Below are 13265 nucleotides of genomic sequence, written 5' to 3'. Positions count from 1 at the left end.
AGGATAATTCACCTCATGTGGTCTCAATTGCCTTGAAGCATAAGCTACTACATTCCTATTCTGCATCAACACACATCCTAATCCTTGCCTTGACGCATCACAATAAACTTCGAAATTCTCATAAGGGTTTGGAAGTATTAATATAGGAGCAAAAGTCAATCTATTCTTCAATTCTTGGAAATTATCTTCGCACTGACTTGTCCACACAAACGGTTGTCCTTTGCGAGTCAATGTAGTCAAAGGCAATGCCAACTTTGAAAATCCTTCAATAAATCTTCGATAATAACCTGCCAATCCTAAGAAACTCCGGATCTCAGTAATTGTTTTTGGTCTAGCCCACTGTAAAACAGTTTCAACCTTAGAAGGATCTACAGAAATTCCATCTTTACTGATTACATGCCCCAAATAACTCACTTCTGTTAACCAAAATTCACACTTGGAAAGCTTGGCATATAACTGTTTCTTTCTTAAGATTTCCAATACCACATGAAGATGGTCCGCATGCTCCTCATGATTCTTGGAATATATTAGAATATCATCAATAAAAACAACTACAAACTTATCCAAATACGGATGAAAAATTCGGTTCATGTAATCCATAAACACTGCAGGTGCGTTAGTTACACCAAATGGCATCACTAGGTATTCATAATGGCCATAGCGTGTTCTAAAAGCAGTTTTTGGAATATCTTCTTTTTTCACTCTGATCTGATGGTAACCAGACTTCAAATCAACTTTAGAGAAAACTGTTGCTCCTCGTAATTGATCCATCAAATCATCTATTCTTGGTAGTGGATACTTGTTCTTAATAGTCACTTTATTCAATTGACGATAGTCCACACATAACCTCGTCGTTCCATCTTTCTTCTTAACTAATAACACCGGAGCACCCCAAGGGGATACACTTGGACGCACAAACTGTTTCTCTAATAACTCTTCCAGTTGCTTTTTCAATTCAACTAGTTCCAAAGGTGACATCCGATAAGGTGCTATAGAGATTGGTCCAGTTCCAGGGGTTAAATCTATAGTAAACTCTACTTCCCTTTCTGGAGGTAACCCAGGAATATCCTCTGGAAAAACTTCAGGAAATTCACAAACAATCGGCAAGTTCTCTATCGTAAATTCCTTTTCCCCTTTTAAGGAAAGTAACATTATACATATCTGAGCTCCTTCTTTCAAAGAAGCATTGACTTGGTTGGCAGATAGAAATCTCAAATTCTCAGGAGATGATTTAACAGGATTAGCAAAGACTATGGTTTTGTTATGGCAGTCTAATAGAACATGATTGGAAGACAACCAATCTAGTCCTAGAATGACTTCTAAGTCAGTAAGGGGTAAACAAAACAAGTTTACAAAGAGGTCTTTGTTTTCTACTATTATGGGACAATTCAAACAAACCCTAGCAGTAATAATAGAATTACTACCAGGAGTAGAAATAATCAAATCATATGGCAAAATAGTAACAGGTAAATTCAACTGTCTCACACAAACTTCAGAAATAAAAGAGTGAGAAGCTCCTGAATCATACAATACATTCAAAGTGTTCCCATTTATGAAACATTTACCCTGTATCATGGTGTCAGACTGAGATGCCTCCTCCCCAGTCATCGCAAAGGATCGTGGTTTGAGAAGTGGTGGAAAGAAGTCGTTGGTGAGAAAAAAATCGATATACACTTCAAGGTAAGGGGGGACATATCTATTTTCACGGGTATAGTAGAAAAATGTTGAGAAATGAGTGTTTTATTCTTTGCTATGTATATATGAATTATTTGAAGGAATTTATAATTATTTTCATACTTAGTGTACAATTGTTTGATATTCCTTTTTGAAATTGATTTTATGTGTGATGATGTTCCTATGATAATTGTTTGTTGAATTCAGTATAAATAATTGATTACCTAAAATACTTGAGGAATGAACTATCATTCATGTGGAGTGAGCATATAGAAGGTCTGTTGAAAGTTGAAAAGAATTGGAGAATTACAAAATAAAGATATTAAAAAAAAATCTTCTTTAATTTCAAGTGGTTTGATCAAAATTTATTTAATAGTTTTTATATATTTAAAATATACCTATATACATATTTAAATAATTTAAAGGATTTTAATTCATTTTAAAGAATTGTTTTAAATGGGTATTTTGAAATGTGGTGATAATTGGAAAAAGGTATTTGAGAGCCATTGAAATGAAAGAAAAGTTGTAAAATGTGGTGGTAGTGAGGCTCTGTTTAAAATTCGAAGTGTATTGGAATTTTCTGGCTGTTTTGCAGAGAGAAGAAAATTTAGAAATATCTGAATTATAGAGGAAACTCTGCCGGATTGTCGGTAAAATTTTGAAATATATGTTGTTGATTAAAAAGAAATGTTTAATACCTAATTAAAAGACTGAAATTAGGTTCATGCATCATAAGCATGTAATGATGATGGTGTTGGATGGGAAGTATACGAAATCTAGGAGAGACTCCAGGTTAGTCTTGGGGATAGTTGGGTGTGATTGAGCCGGGCAAAGGCCAGGGCTCGCAACCATGTGCTGTTGGTTCTCACTGCAAAACTGGACTATCCTGACAGAACCCGATGGATTATCAGAATCAGTTGAGCTATATCTTTGAAACTATCTAATGAGATGGTTATGACCAAGAATGATTGGTGACAGTGAACTCCTGATCCTTCCCAGAAGGAAAGAAAGAGAAAAAAAGAAAAAGAAAATGGTTTGGGCCCACATGCATGTGTCAGTATAGCAATTAACTAGGTGATGCACAGAATCATACATGGCATGTACATTGTGTGTTGAGTTGTTGCTAATTGCTATAATGATTGCAAATATCTTGACGTGTTTTCTACTGTACTTTGGTTGAAATGGGTTTGTCTCACCCTTTTAGCATATATGTGTGTTGTATGTGAATATGTTTAGTAGGTTAGGACACAAATGGCCTGACTACCATACCAGTTCAGCGTCACAGTCAGATATGATCCTGAAAGAAGATGGGCGCACGATTGGGAACGACAACAGTCCACCCATACTGGCACTATTACCTTTTTGTTAGATAGAAATGGAACAGGCCCACGGGCATACCCCATCCCCATCAAGGTACCCATGAGACTCACTTTTCCATTTACTCCTAGAGTACTGTTAACTTTTGGAGGAAATGGTATTTTTGATAATCATGGGTCTAGGGGAAAAGCTTGTGAGGTCATTTTTGTTGTTGTTGTCTCTGATATCGTGACCCCACTTTATTTTGTATGTAAATCAGCTATGTGTATATGTTTATATGACTGGATGACTGTATATTTTGACAGATGATTGCTATATACGTATTTGGATAACTGATGCAGATGGTGTATTTAGTTTCTATTAATGTGAACAAATGTAAACTCATACATATGACTTTCTTACTGCTTGGATTATTTTAATATTATATTTATATTGATGGCATAATAAGTAGTAAGGGTGTCACATAGGCCACATATGTAAGTCATCCTTATTGACACTATATGTTGATGATGATATTATATGGTCAAAGACGGTGGATAGTCTTTATAAAGGCCGCATTTATGGCATGAGGAGCCGCTTTGCAGATTCCATGTCTCCTGCATCTGTCACCAAAGATGCTTCTTCTCTTGCATCTAGGAAAGTGGAGGACATGGTCTGCACTTAGGTCCATGCCCTCAATAAAAAATTGTAAAATTGTAGAAGCAAAATGAGGAGATGTAAAAAACCAAGGAAAGTGCATGAAAGCAGAAGTAGGCGAAGAAAATGGAGAAGAAGATAGAGAAGAAGGTGGGCTCGAGGATGCAGAGGGAGGTGCAGCAGCAACATATGCAGATGTAGCAAATGCATGTATACTTTGAATTTATGAGAGCAAGCAGTTTCACACCTCTTCCTCCACCAACTCCAACACTACCAATCTTTAGCTTCATGCGTCATTCTTCCTCAGACTTCTCCTCTACAATACTTTTTTAGAAAATGATTACATCAATTATTAGTGATATACAATGTTATTCTATTTTTGACATTATTTATTGAGATGTTTACTTCTTCATTTGTAATGACATTTTAATTTTATATTTTATAAATAAGTTCTAATTTTAAAAATATAATTTTGTAGTTTTTATTATGTTTATAATTTGTGATAATTAGGAACAGCGAAGAATAATTATATATATAAAAATAATAATTTTTTTTTTAAATTTCACAAATGGATTACAGACGAATTTTTTTGTCTCTAATTTACAAATAAATTTTTTGTCTGTAATTATAGATGGATTTTTTCGTCTATAATTACAGATAGATTTTTTAATCTGTAATTTACAGATAAATTTTTCTATCTGTAACATAGAGATGAATTCAAAAATTCATATGTAATTATTTACTGATGCGTATATTACAAATGAACTAGAACCGTCTGTAAATTCATCTATAATACTAAAATTTTTTTGTAATAATTGAAAAATCTGTCTATAAATCTGTCTATATTTACAGGTTTTCTAACAGTGAATGCGTTCATATTCTATCATACACTCACTCGCACCTTGAGAAATAGAAAGAAGTAAGAAAAAAATTTAAAAAAATGTAACAAGTAAGGTGATTAAAAAATATAGAAAATAAATAAATAAAGAGTGTACATATGAATATTTTGGTTCAATTGTTTGTCACCCATTTTTGTAGCAAATAGAATGCTCCATAAAGACATATTGAATCTTAAGTTGAGAATCCATAAGGAGATTTTATTACATTTAATTTATGAAGACTTTACGAAAATATCTTATAATTTTTATGAAAAAAATTATTTTATCTTAATAAATGTTATAATATAATTTATTAAAATAAATCATTAAATTTTTAAAATTAATTTTATAATTAAATTTATATTATAAACTTTCATGCAATAACAATTAACTTATTAAAAAAGTACTTTATTAAACCATGTAGATAATTACATCCTCTGTGCTTAAGTCACAACTTTGAAGTACAAAAGAGGAGAAAAAAAGTGTACAACATCTTAAATTGCTTAAAAAAATTGTATTTAATGTGTATTTATAAAAATTTTATATAATAAAAATATATGATAAGATAGTATATCAGAAAAGAAACAAATAAAAAAGTCTTAAAAACTTATCTTTCCTATTCACAGTAATCTTATCGTCCAGTACATATATTAATTGTCATGAGATTATTATAATTTATTTAATAATTTTATGTTCGAATCATAAGTATATAATATATTAAATATTTTGAAAAAAGAAAAATTTTATTTAATAATTTTATCTTAGTCTTAGTATCTAATTTTGTTTAATATTCTAGAGGAAAATTTTTATTTTCGATTATTAATTTTATTAATTTGAATAATATTATCTAAATAAAAGGGCTTATGATTTTTTTTAAAAATGGTGACAATAACTAGGATCTTAAATGATATTCTATCAACTTTTTTCTATGACTGAATCACATAAGTCAATCTATTCCACTGTGTTTAAATGCAGTGAAAATGAAGGGAAAAAAAAAAGGGAAATAAGGAAAAGAAAAGTTAATTCCTTTATTTGGCTGGGAGAGAGAAGAGAAAAAAAAAAATTTTTTGTGAGTTTTGTAAAAACAAAAAACTTATTTTAAAAGAAGTATGGGAGGTGGCAACGAGGGATATGAGGAGGGGAGCAGGGAATTTTAAATTCGTTTTATTAATTAAATTATTAAAAGATATTTATATGATATAAAAAAAGAAAAACATTTTAAGAAAATATATGAAAATAAAAAAAATTATATTTTTGAATTTATTTAATTATTTTTATTCATTTAAAAATTTTAAAAATATTTGATTTTTTTAATCCTATTTCACTTTTCATCTAAATTGAGTCTCTTTAAAATGAAACTTTCGACCCTTCCAAAACCTTCTGAAGGTAAGCTTGCCAATGGTTGCATCTTATCCGAGTAATTTGTAACGATGAAATAGCTACCAGGCTTGCTTTTCCTACAGACTGCTATCACATTTAATATTTATATCTAGTTTTTCTCTGTGTTCATCAATTATACGCAAAATATTGAATAATTTCAAGATGTTTTGCTTTTTACGACCTTAACTTCAATATTTACAAATGATACAATATTTTCTAGAAAAGTATTTAAGACATTTGTTTTTAAAAACAGTACGATGAAACTCTTTTTTTAATAATTTAACGGAATTTTTCCTCTCTTTTTTTTCCTTGTGAGCTAGTTATCTACTCTTTTTTTTTTATAACAGTTTCTGATCTTCACTGTTTCATTCAGTGTGTATGATAAGAAATTTTAGCATCACTTGCTACACAGTTGTATCAGTCTTAAATCACCATAATTGCAGAAAATTTTAAATTTTTTCTCATTTAAATCCCTGTAACTTATAAAAATATTTTAAATACACGATCAAATAGGAGTTTTTTTCATAATTTGGATTAATTCTGTAATGAAAACATCATAAATCATGAATCTCTACAGTTGAGGGACCCTTTCTGATCTTTTCTTCAGGACACTAACATGGACGGTCTTAATTGAACTTTTAACCTCTTCAACGACAGAAACATAGTTACACACATCAATGTCGGAGTTTACTGCCAGGATTTTTGTTCTTGTTTTGGCTACAAGGCAATCCTTGATTCAATCAGAAATTATACACATTTGATTAAAAAATGCTCCAATTAAGCACGTTTCAATAATTTACATATACATTTGTACATGGGCAAGCTTGATAACCGTGAATGACACAGTTGGCTTGCATGTTGATGCCAAGAAAACGACTTCATTGCAGTACTCATCATTCTCCCTCCTCATATTCTTCCGTCGGTAAACCATAGGAATAGAAGATAAACAACAAAACGAGATAACTCGAATATGTTGTTAGAAACTCCAAAACTTGGCTTCGGGAGGAACATATCATGCAACAATATTACCGTTTTCTGATGGATTTTTCTATTTTCTTGATGGATTCCCTTAATTCCTTTTGATTATTAGACCTTAGAGGTGAAAGAACAATGTCATTCCAAACAGAACCAGGTCCCATAGGGCTGGGTTCCTTGTAAAGTTCGTAGATGGAATCAGCTTCAGCATTCACACTACCTATCATTTCCAAGCTTTTGATACCTTCGGGATCCATTGGTAGATTGTGATCATCATCTTTCCACCATATAAGCTGTAGTTTATTGCAAGCTAGTTACCCTTTTGACAGATTAAATTAATACTAATAATAAAGTGTAAAATCAATCTTTGTCATCACAAGTGAGCACAAAAATGTTTGTATTACCTTTGGTGGACCACCAACAGCATTTGTGCAATAGAGCCTGGCATTATCAACAAGTTTGCAATATCTTGGAAATGCATCAGCAAATCTTTTGTGAGATTTCAATTGTGAATTCACCCTCACTGCCCTCCCTGTCATAATAGCTCTCCTGTCAAAATTCCAAATGGAAATATTAACTATCATTTACACAAAACCCATTACCAGAGTAGCTTAATTCACAAGAATATATACCTAATGCCTCTAACAACTGCAAGATAGCCATCACAAACCACACCAACTAGCTCAATTCTGTAAGGCTTTCGAGTTTGTGGTTCTTCATTACCATTTTCCTCTGATTGATGTTCCTTTTCTGGCTCTATTACTTGCTCCCAGTAATCTTCAATAACTGTCCCATCGTCGGTTACTTTATACCCTACCCCCATTCGGTACCTATGCTTGTGAACATTTCTTGCCATAGCAATTGTCTGCTCCACAAAAGGTTCCCATGATAAGGTACCATCCATGATCACATCTCGACCCTCATTTAGAGCTGTCACTAGCAGAGATGATGCAGCATCAGTGGAAGATTGATGCACCTGTTCAGATTTTGATAAATTTAATGCAATCATTAAATAGCTTATAAGGATGTATCCTTTTGGTCATTGCTTATTTACAAAAGGAAGTTCATGTGTAATGATTAAATTTATTTCGGATTTCTTTATAATTTGGCACATGCTGCACATACAAATAGTAAAAAGTTTAGAGGAAAATTGACAACAATAACATGGAGGTGTTCCCACAGAAGCATACCAGTTCAGCAGTTTGAAGCATGTCGTGATGGTGACCCCTAGAGTTAAGGGCTCTATATATGACGTCACTCTCCTTAAAAGCATCTGCCTCTACCAGCACAGGATTTGAAGGTGCTCCTGACCAAAATGATCTGCCAAACCCATTTGATACATATAAACAATCTACTCAAATCTACAAAATAAAGTATTTGTACAACTACATATAGAATTGTGAATTTAATTAAAATTAGTCTTGTCATGTGGAACCATATCGATGATCAGAACGAGAACCAAACATCCGTATAATTAACATCTTTTTTTTCACTTTAGGTACATAATTTATTTCAATATCATTTGCATAAGACTTTTTGCACGACTATTAGATTTGAACATTGATAATAATGCAAGAGTAGAGTTAAGATGATGATTACTCTTTAAGAATGTCTTTAAGAATTGTGCTTTTTCCAGCTCCCATGCCACCACCCATAAGCAGCAGCACTGGACTCCTCTCACTATGGGCAACGGGGACAGTGTCATCCATACGTTGCGAGTCACCCTTTATTGCTTTCATCTCTTCCACCAATGTAGAAAACACTCTTGCCACCTTCAGATTCTCGGTTACTTTCTTAAACCTCTGTTCCCTATACACATAGCACTATCTTTACTTCCGACTGATTTGGTCTAAATCGTCAAAATATCAATTTACATAAACTTATAATAACAATAACTTTCTCTGTGAAATTTTACTATATAATGATGTTGCATTTCCTTATACAACAATGTAGGTTAGAAATGTTAATTAAAAAAAAAAATACTTATCTTATATAATGAGAAAAGTTATTTTAAAGAAAATGGGGATTAATAGAGGAGTCGACCTTGTAGCTGCCAATAAAATCTTTCTGAGCTCTATTTTCTGCGGTGACTCGACACTCAATACCTATAATTTAGACAAGCAAAGCCTAAATATATATCTTTCATAAAAAGACGTAATAATCTATTTGAATTAAACAAACAAAAGTATGACTAGAAGAAAGGAAAACATAGAGTACGTAGATAAATCCAATTAATGTAGTAATATTTATTATCATCTTAATATATTCCCTTCCCAATTGTACTCAAGAATGCACTATAATTCAATGAAAAATGTCTTACTTGAATACATTTTTACTTATTATATTAACTTCAGTCTTTTTTTTTAATTATTAATTTTAATCATTATAAATTTAAATTTTAAAAATATTAAAGTCATATTTTATTCAAAATATTTTTGTTGAGTGTAGGTTAAGATGGGTTAATAATTAAATATATATAAATTTACTAAATCCACTTTAAAATGTAGTCTTTTGACGTGTTTATATAAGCGTTAATAAAATTTATTTAATATTTTAAAATTTTAAATATACTTATATTGAACTAAATTATTCTATCATGATTTTAATATTTTATTTAGTGAAAATATAGAAAGTAAAAGAATAAAATTAAAATATTAAACATTTTTATTTTATAATTAAAATGAGATTTATTTTAAAAATAAATGATATTTTAAAACAAATAGATAGTAACTATAATTAATAAAAATAATATTCTTACATATTTATATTTGAATAATTTTAAATCTTTATACTATATCATTTTACTAATTATCTTATAACTAAATGAAAAAAGTATTAAATATATTTACCTTTTTTATACAAATATTACAAGCACATTACATTTATCAAAACTTTGCAAATTCACAAAGTCAAACCTTTTCAATTATGTTGTATTTAATATTTATATTATTATAAAATTACACTTAATCGTTGTGTGGGCGGTAGTGGGTGTTATATATATATATATATATATATATATATATATATATATATATATATATAAGAATTAACATTCTTAATTTAGGTTAAAAATTGTGTTTTGAATTAATACATTTTTTATTCATTTGTCATTTTTAAGTATTAAAATAAGATATTTATTTTTCTTGTTTTTGGAAAAAAAAAAAAAAGAACATAATATAAGTTTAACTAAAATTCGAATAATAATTTTAGATGTGAGTATATAAATATCCATTAGGTGTGAGAATCCCTAAAAGTAAATATCACTAGTAATGAGAACAATAATTGAATTGAATTAAAAAAGAGAGAGAGAGAGAGAGAGAGAGAGAGAGAGAGAGAGAGAGAGTAAATTAAGATACCTGGCTAATCATACAAGAGGCTTGGTTCCAATGAAATGCGAAATAACTGAGGATGCATCGGTCAAACTCATCAATCAATTTCCCGTACAAATTAGGGTCCGTTTCATTGGCAAGATATTCAAAGATGCTCTCCTCACACTCTTTGGGTTTTCTTAAATAGTCGTGTGCCAATCTACACAGCTCTGGAACCTCGCTGCAATCTTCGAATCCCATTTGCCTACCTACAATGACACACACCCATTCACCATTCAACAAAGGGGTACACTGTATCTATGTTTTCTTTTATATTATTATAAATAAATAAAAAAACATAAATCTCTTATTAAATAACTTCACAATCCAAAGATTGAATGGCTCAAACAATGGTCAATCAAATCAAATCAAATCAAAAATACTGGATCAAAATTGGATTATTCAAATTAATCAAATGCTTCAGATTCATCCGAATTCCTCTATATATCATTTAAAACATCTACTCATAATCTCGACCATTCTAATTTGATGACTGCAGCAAATTTTGACCATACCAAATCTTGATTCAGGTTGAACTGTTCACTATCACATTAACAACTCCTTTCAACAAAAAAACATTATCCATAGGAAGAAAAGTCAAAGTAAAATTCAGAATTTCAAGTGGGTGTAAAAATACTGACAAAGTTTTAACTGCAATTCATTTTTCTAGTTTTGTAATCACATGGAACATTAATGTCCCATTGAAGAGAGTCAAGAGACGGGAGATATAATAATATATTCTTCCATAGATAAATCCGTCCATGACCACCTTACAAAACATATGGGCCACTCTTCTTTTTCCTGTAAAGCCGATAATGAAAGAGTGGTTGTAAAATGAACACTAATTTGACTGGTTATGTATGTATTTTAAAAAATTAAACAATTATATAACACTGTTTAGTTAAATATTTTTTCGTCTTATTATTATTATTATTATCTTTTCTACATTTACTTTTTGAAGTGAAACTGCTGTATGTGCTCTACAATTGTTTCCTACTTAAGTCACCCATCCTAGGTATTTGTTTAGTAGTTAAATTCAATGCATATACTGAGAGTATTCAGTCATTTAAATACTTATATATTACACGCACTTTTTCATTAATTAATTTATTTATTTTTTACTTCTTCGTTCGTCTTTGGTTATTATTGAACTGTGTCCGTGGAAAGATCATGCAATAATTTTGGGGACAGTGGGAAACAGTGGTTCATTCCGCTTTCAAACAAATAATTTTGATCACTTCTTGCTCTTAGCTTTTACCAGCATAGGCATGGGTCTGTGTGTGTGAGAGAGTGCATCCACTAATCTTGGTTTGTGTATTGGTTTAGCTGAGAAATTAAGAGTTAGACAAACTTACCAACATAGTGAGAGAACTTCTCAAGCCTTACAACACGACCAGAACCAGTGGTATCTATGATGGGAACGATTTTCTGGTCTCTAACAGTAACAACCCTTGACTTCTCCGCAAATATTCCGGCGAAGGATGCCAAGACGTGTGTGAAGCTGATAACTTTATTACTAACAGAACCATCTGAAAAAAGAAAGAAAGAGTGTTTGTGTCTTTATATAAATAATATTTATTTATTTATATAAACATAGGCTTAAGTACCTTGGAGCTGCATCTTGTTGAAGACTTTAGAATCGCAGATGATTGAACTGTGAATCGAATTCAACTGAAATGGCCAATGGGCGAGCCAGACACTTTCTTATCAACTACTCTTTATTTGAGGAGGGGCCATTAGACTCAATGAATAAGGGAATCATCTGCAAAAGGATAATATATATACATAGATAAAAGTAAATGAAATAAAGCCAACTTATTATTATTATATGTTTTTTATTGTGTTTTGATATATATTTTAGTTAAAAATTTATATAATAATTTTTTTTATAAATTTAATTATAAAATTATTATGATAAATTAAAAATAATATATATTATTTATTTATTAAGGAAACCTTTTATATTTTGTTTAAATTTAAATATAATCATGCATAATAAATTCAACATGTTTGTTTATGAGAATGGGTTGACAGTGTTGACAAACCAATCTAACCTAATATATAAATCGCATACATCAAATTGAAAATAAAAAATTGAATTAACTATAAATAAATAAAAAAAACAAAATTTTTGGATTGAATTTTTTGGATTCACTTTTAAAAACTAATTTAATCTCACTCTAATCGAATTTGTGTGTGTATGTTATTCATTTATAGAATTAATTTTTCACTGATACTATATTATGTATTCATAAAATTATAACACTTGTTTTTTAATAATCTTATTTTTAAATTTACATTTTATTATTTCAAAATGTTTATGATTTTTTTTGTTTTGGATTAACTTATAATATATATATATATATATATATATATATATATATATATATATGTGTGTGTGTGTGTGTGTGTGTGTGTGTGTGTAAAGAAACTTTAATTCAAATAGTGCATAAAAATAATAAAATAATTTATTTATTATCTTTTAATTAATTTAAAAATAAAATTATAAAGATTAAACATTCAGTTTAATTCAAAATTTCTTTTAATCATGTTGAATTTAAAATTGTATTTAAATCAATTCGATCCATGATCATCCCGAAGGACGATATGAAGAAAATACAGTGAATTGAAAAGTATGATCAATAGTGTTCGAAGCCGTGAAAATTAAACGGTGTTTTCGCGCTGGAAAACGTGAATGGAGTTCTTTGACGCGTTTAGCCTGAGAGAGCGTACATACTTAACTCGTAAACACGCGTGTTAGTTTAATTATTTTGTAAGTATGTTTAATTATGGAATGCAACTACAAGTAGCTCTATTATTTATTCTATCACTTGACTGGTATATTTTTTCCAATTTTTTATTTTAAATTCTTTCTTTTTTTAATTGCTCTTCTTAAACAGTCCTAAATAATTTTGATAACATAAACATTTAAATAAAACCTAACATTTTAAGTAATTCATTGAGAAACATACAAATTTACAAACAGACTGACAGGTCAATCCACTGAATCGTGTATTAATGCATATTAGACTTGAAT

At 30.0% G+C, this 13265-nt stretch overlaps 1 protein-coding gene across 1 annotated transcript; it reads right to left on the bottom strand.

Annotated features, from left to right (window-relative positions):
- Positions 1-6517: 6517 nt before the first annotated feature.
- On the bottom strand, positions 6518-11981 carry LOC113871974. The gene is made up of 9 exons (XM_027509083.1): positions 11836-11981; positions 11584-11757; positions 10217-10437; positions 8904-8965; positions 8460-8669; positions 8051-8180; positions 7493-7836; positions 7265-7409; positions 6518-7153 (listed from the first exon to the last, which is right to left on the bottom strand). The coding sequence occupies exons 1-9, from the start codon at positions 11846-11848 to the stop codon at positions 6911-6913; spliced, it is 1542 nt and encodes a 513-aa protein (XP_027364884.1). The 5' UTR covers positions 11849-11981; the 3' UTR covers positions 6518-6910.
- Between the last annotated feature and the right edge of the window lie 1284 nt (positions 11982-13265).

Source organism: Abrus precatorius, unplaced genomic scaffold, assembly GCF_003935025.1.
Source record: "Abrus precatorius isolate BTA unplaced genomic scaffold, Abrus_2018 Scaffold7, whole genome shotgun sequence".
NCBI lineage: Eukaryota > Viridiplantae > Streptophyta > Magnoliopsida > Fabales > Fabaceae > Abrus > Abrus precatorius.
The sequence above is the reverse complement of the archived record's forward strand: the minus strand, read 5'-3'. Positions and strand labels throughout refer to the sequence as shown.

Excerpts from the sequence above, each read along its gene's own strand:
- LOC113871974 (XM_027509083.1), bottom strand. Across the intron at positions 10,438-11,583 it reads GAAGTTCTCTCACTATGTTG|GTAGGCAAATGGGATTCGAA; the intron begins GTAAGTTTGTCT and ends GTGTCATTGTAG. Across the intron at positions 8,966-10,216 it reads CCTCTTGTATGATTAGCCAG|GTATTGAGTGTCGAGTCACC; the intron begins GTATCTTAATTT and ends TCTAAATTATAG.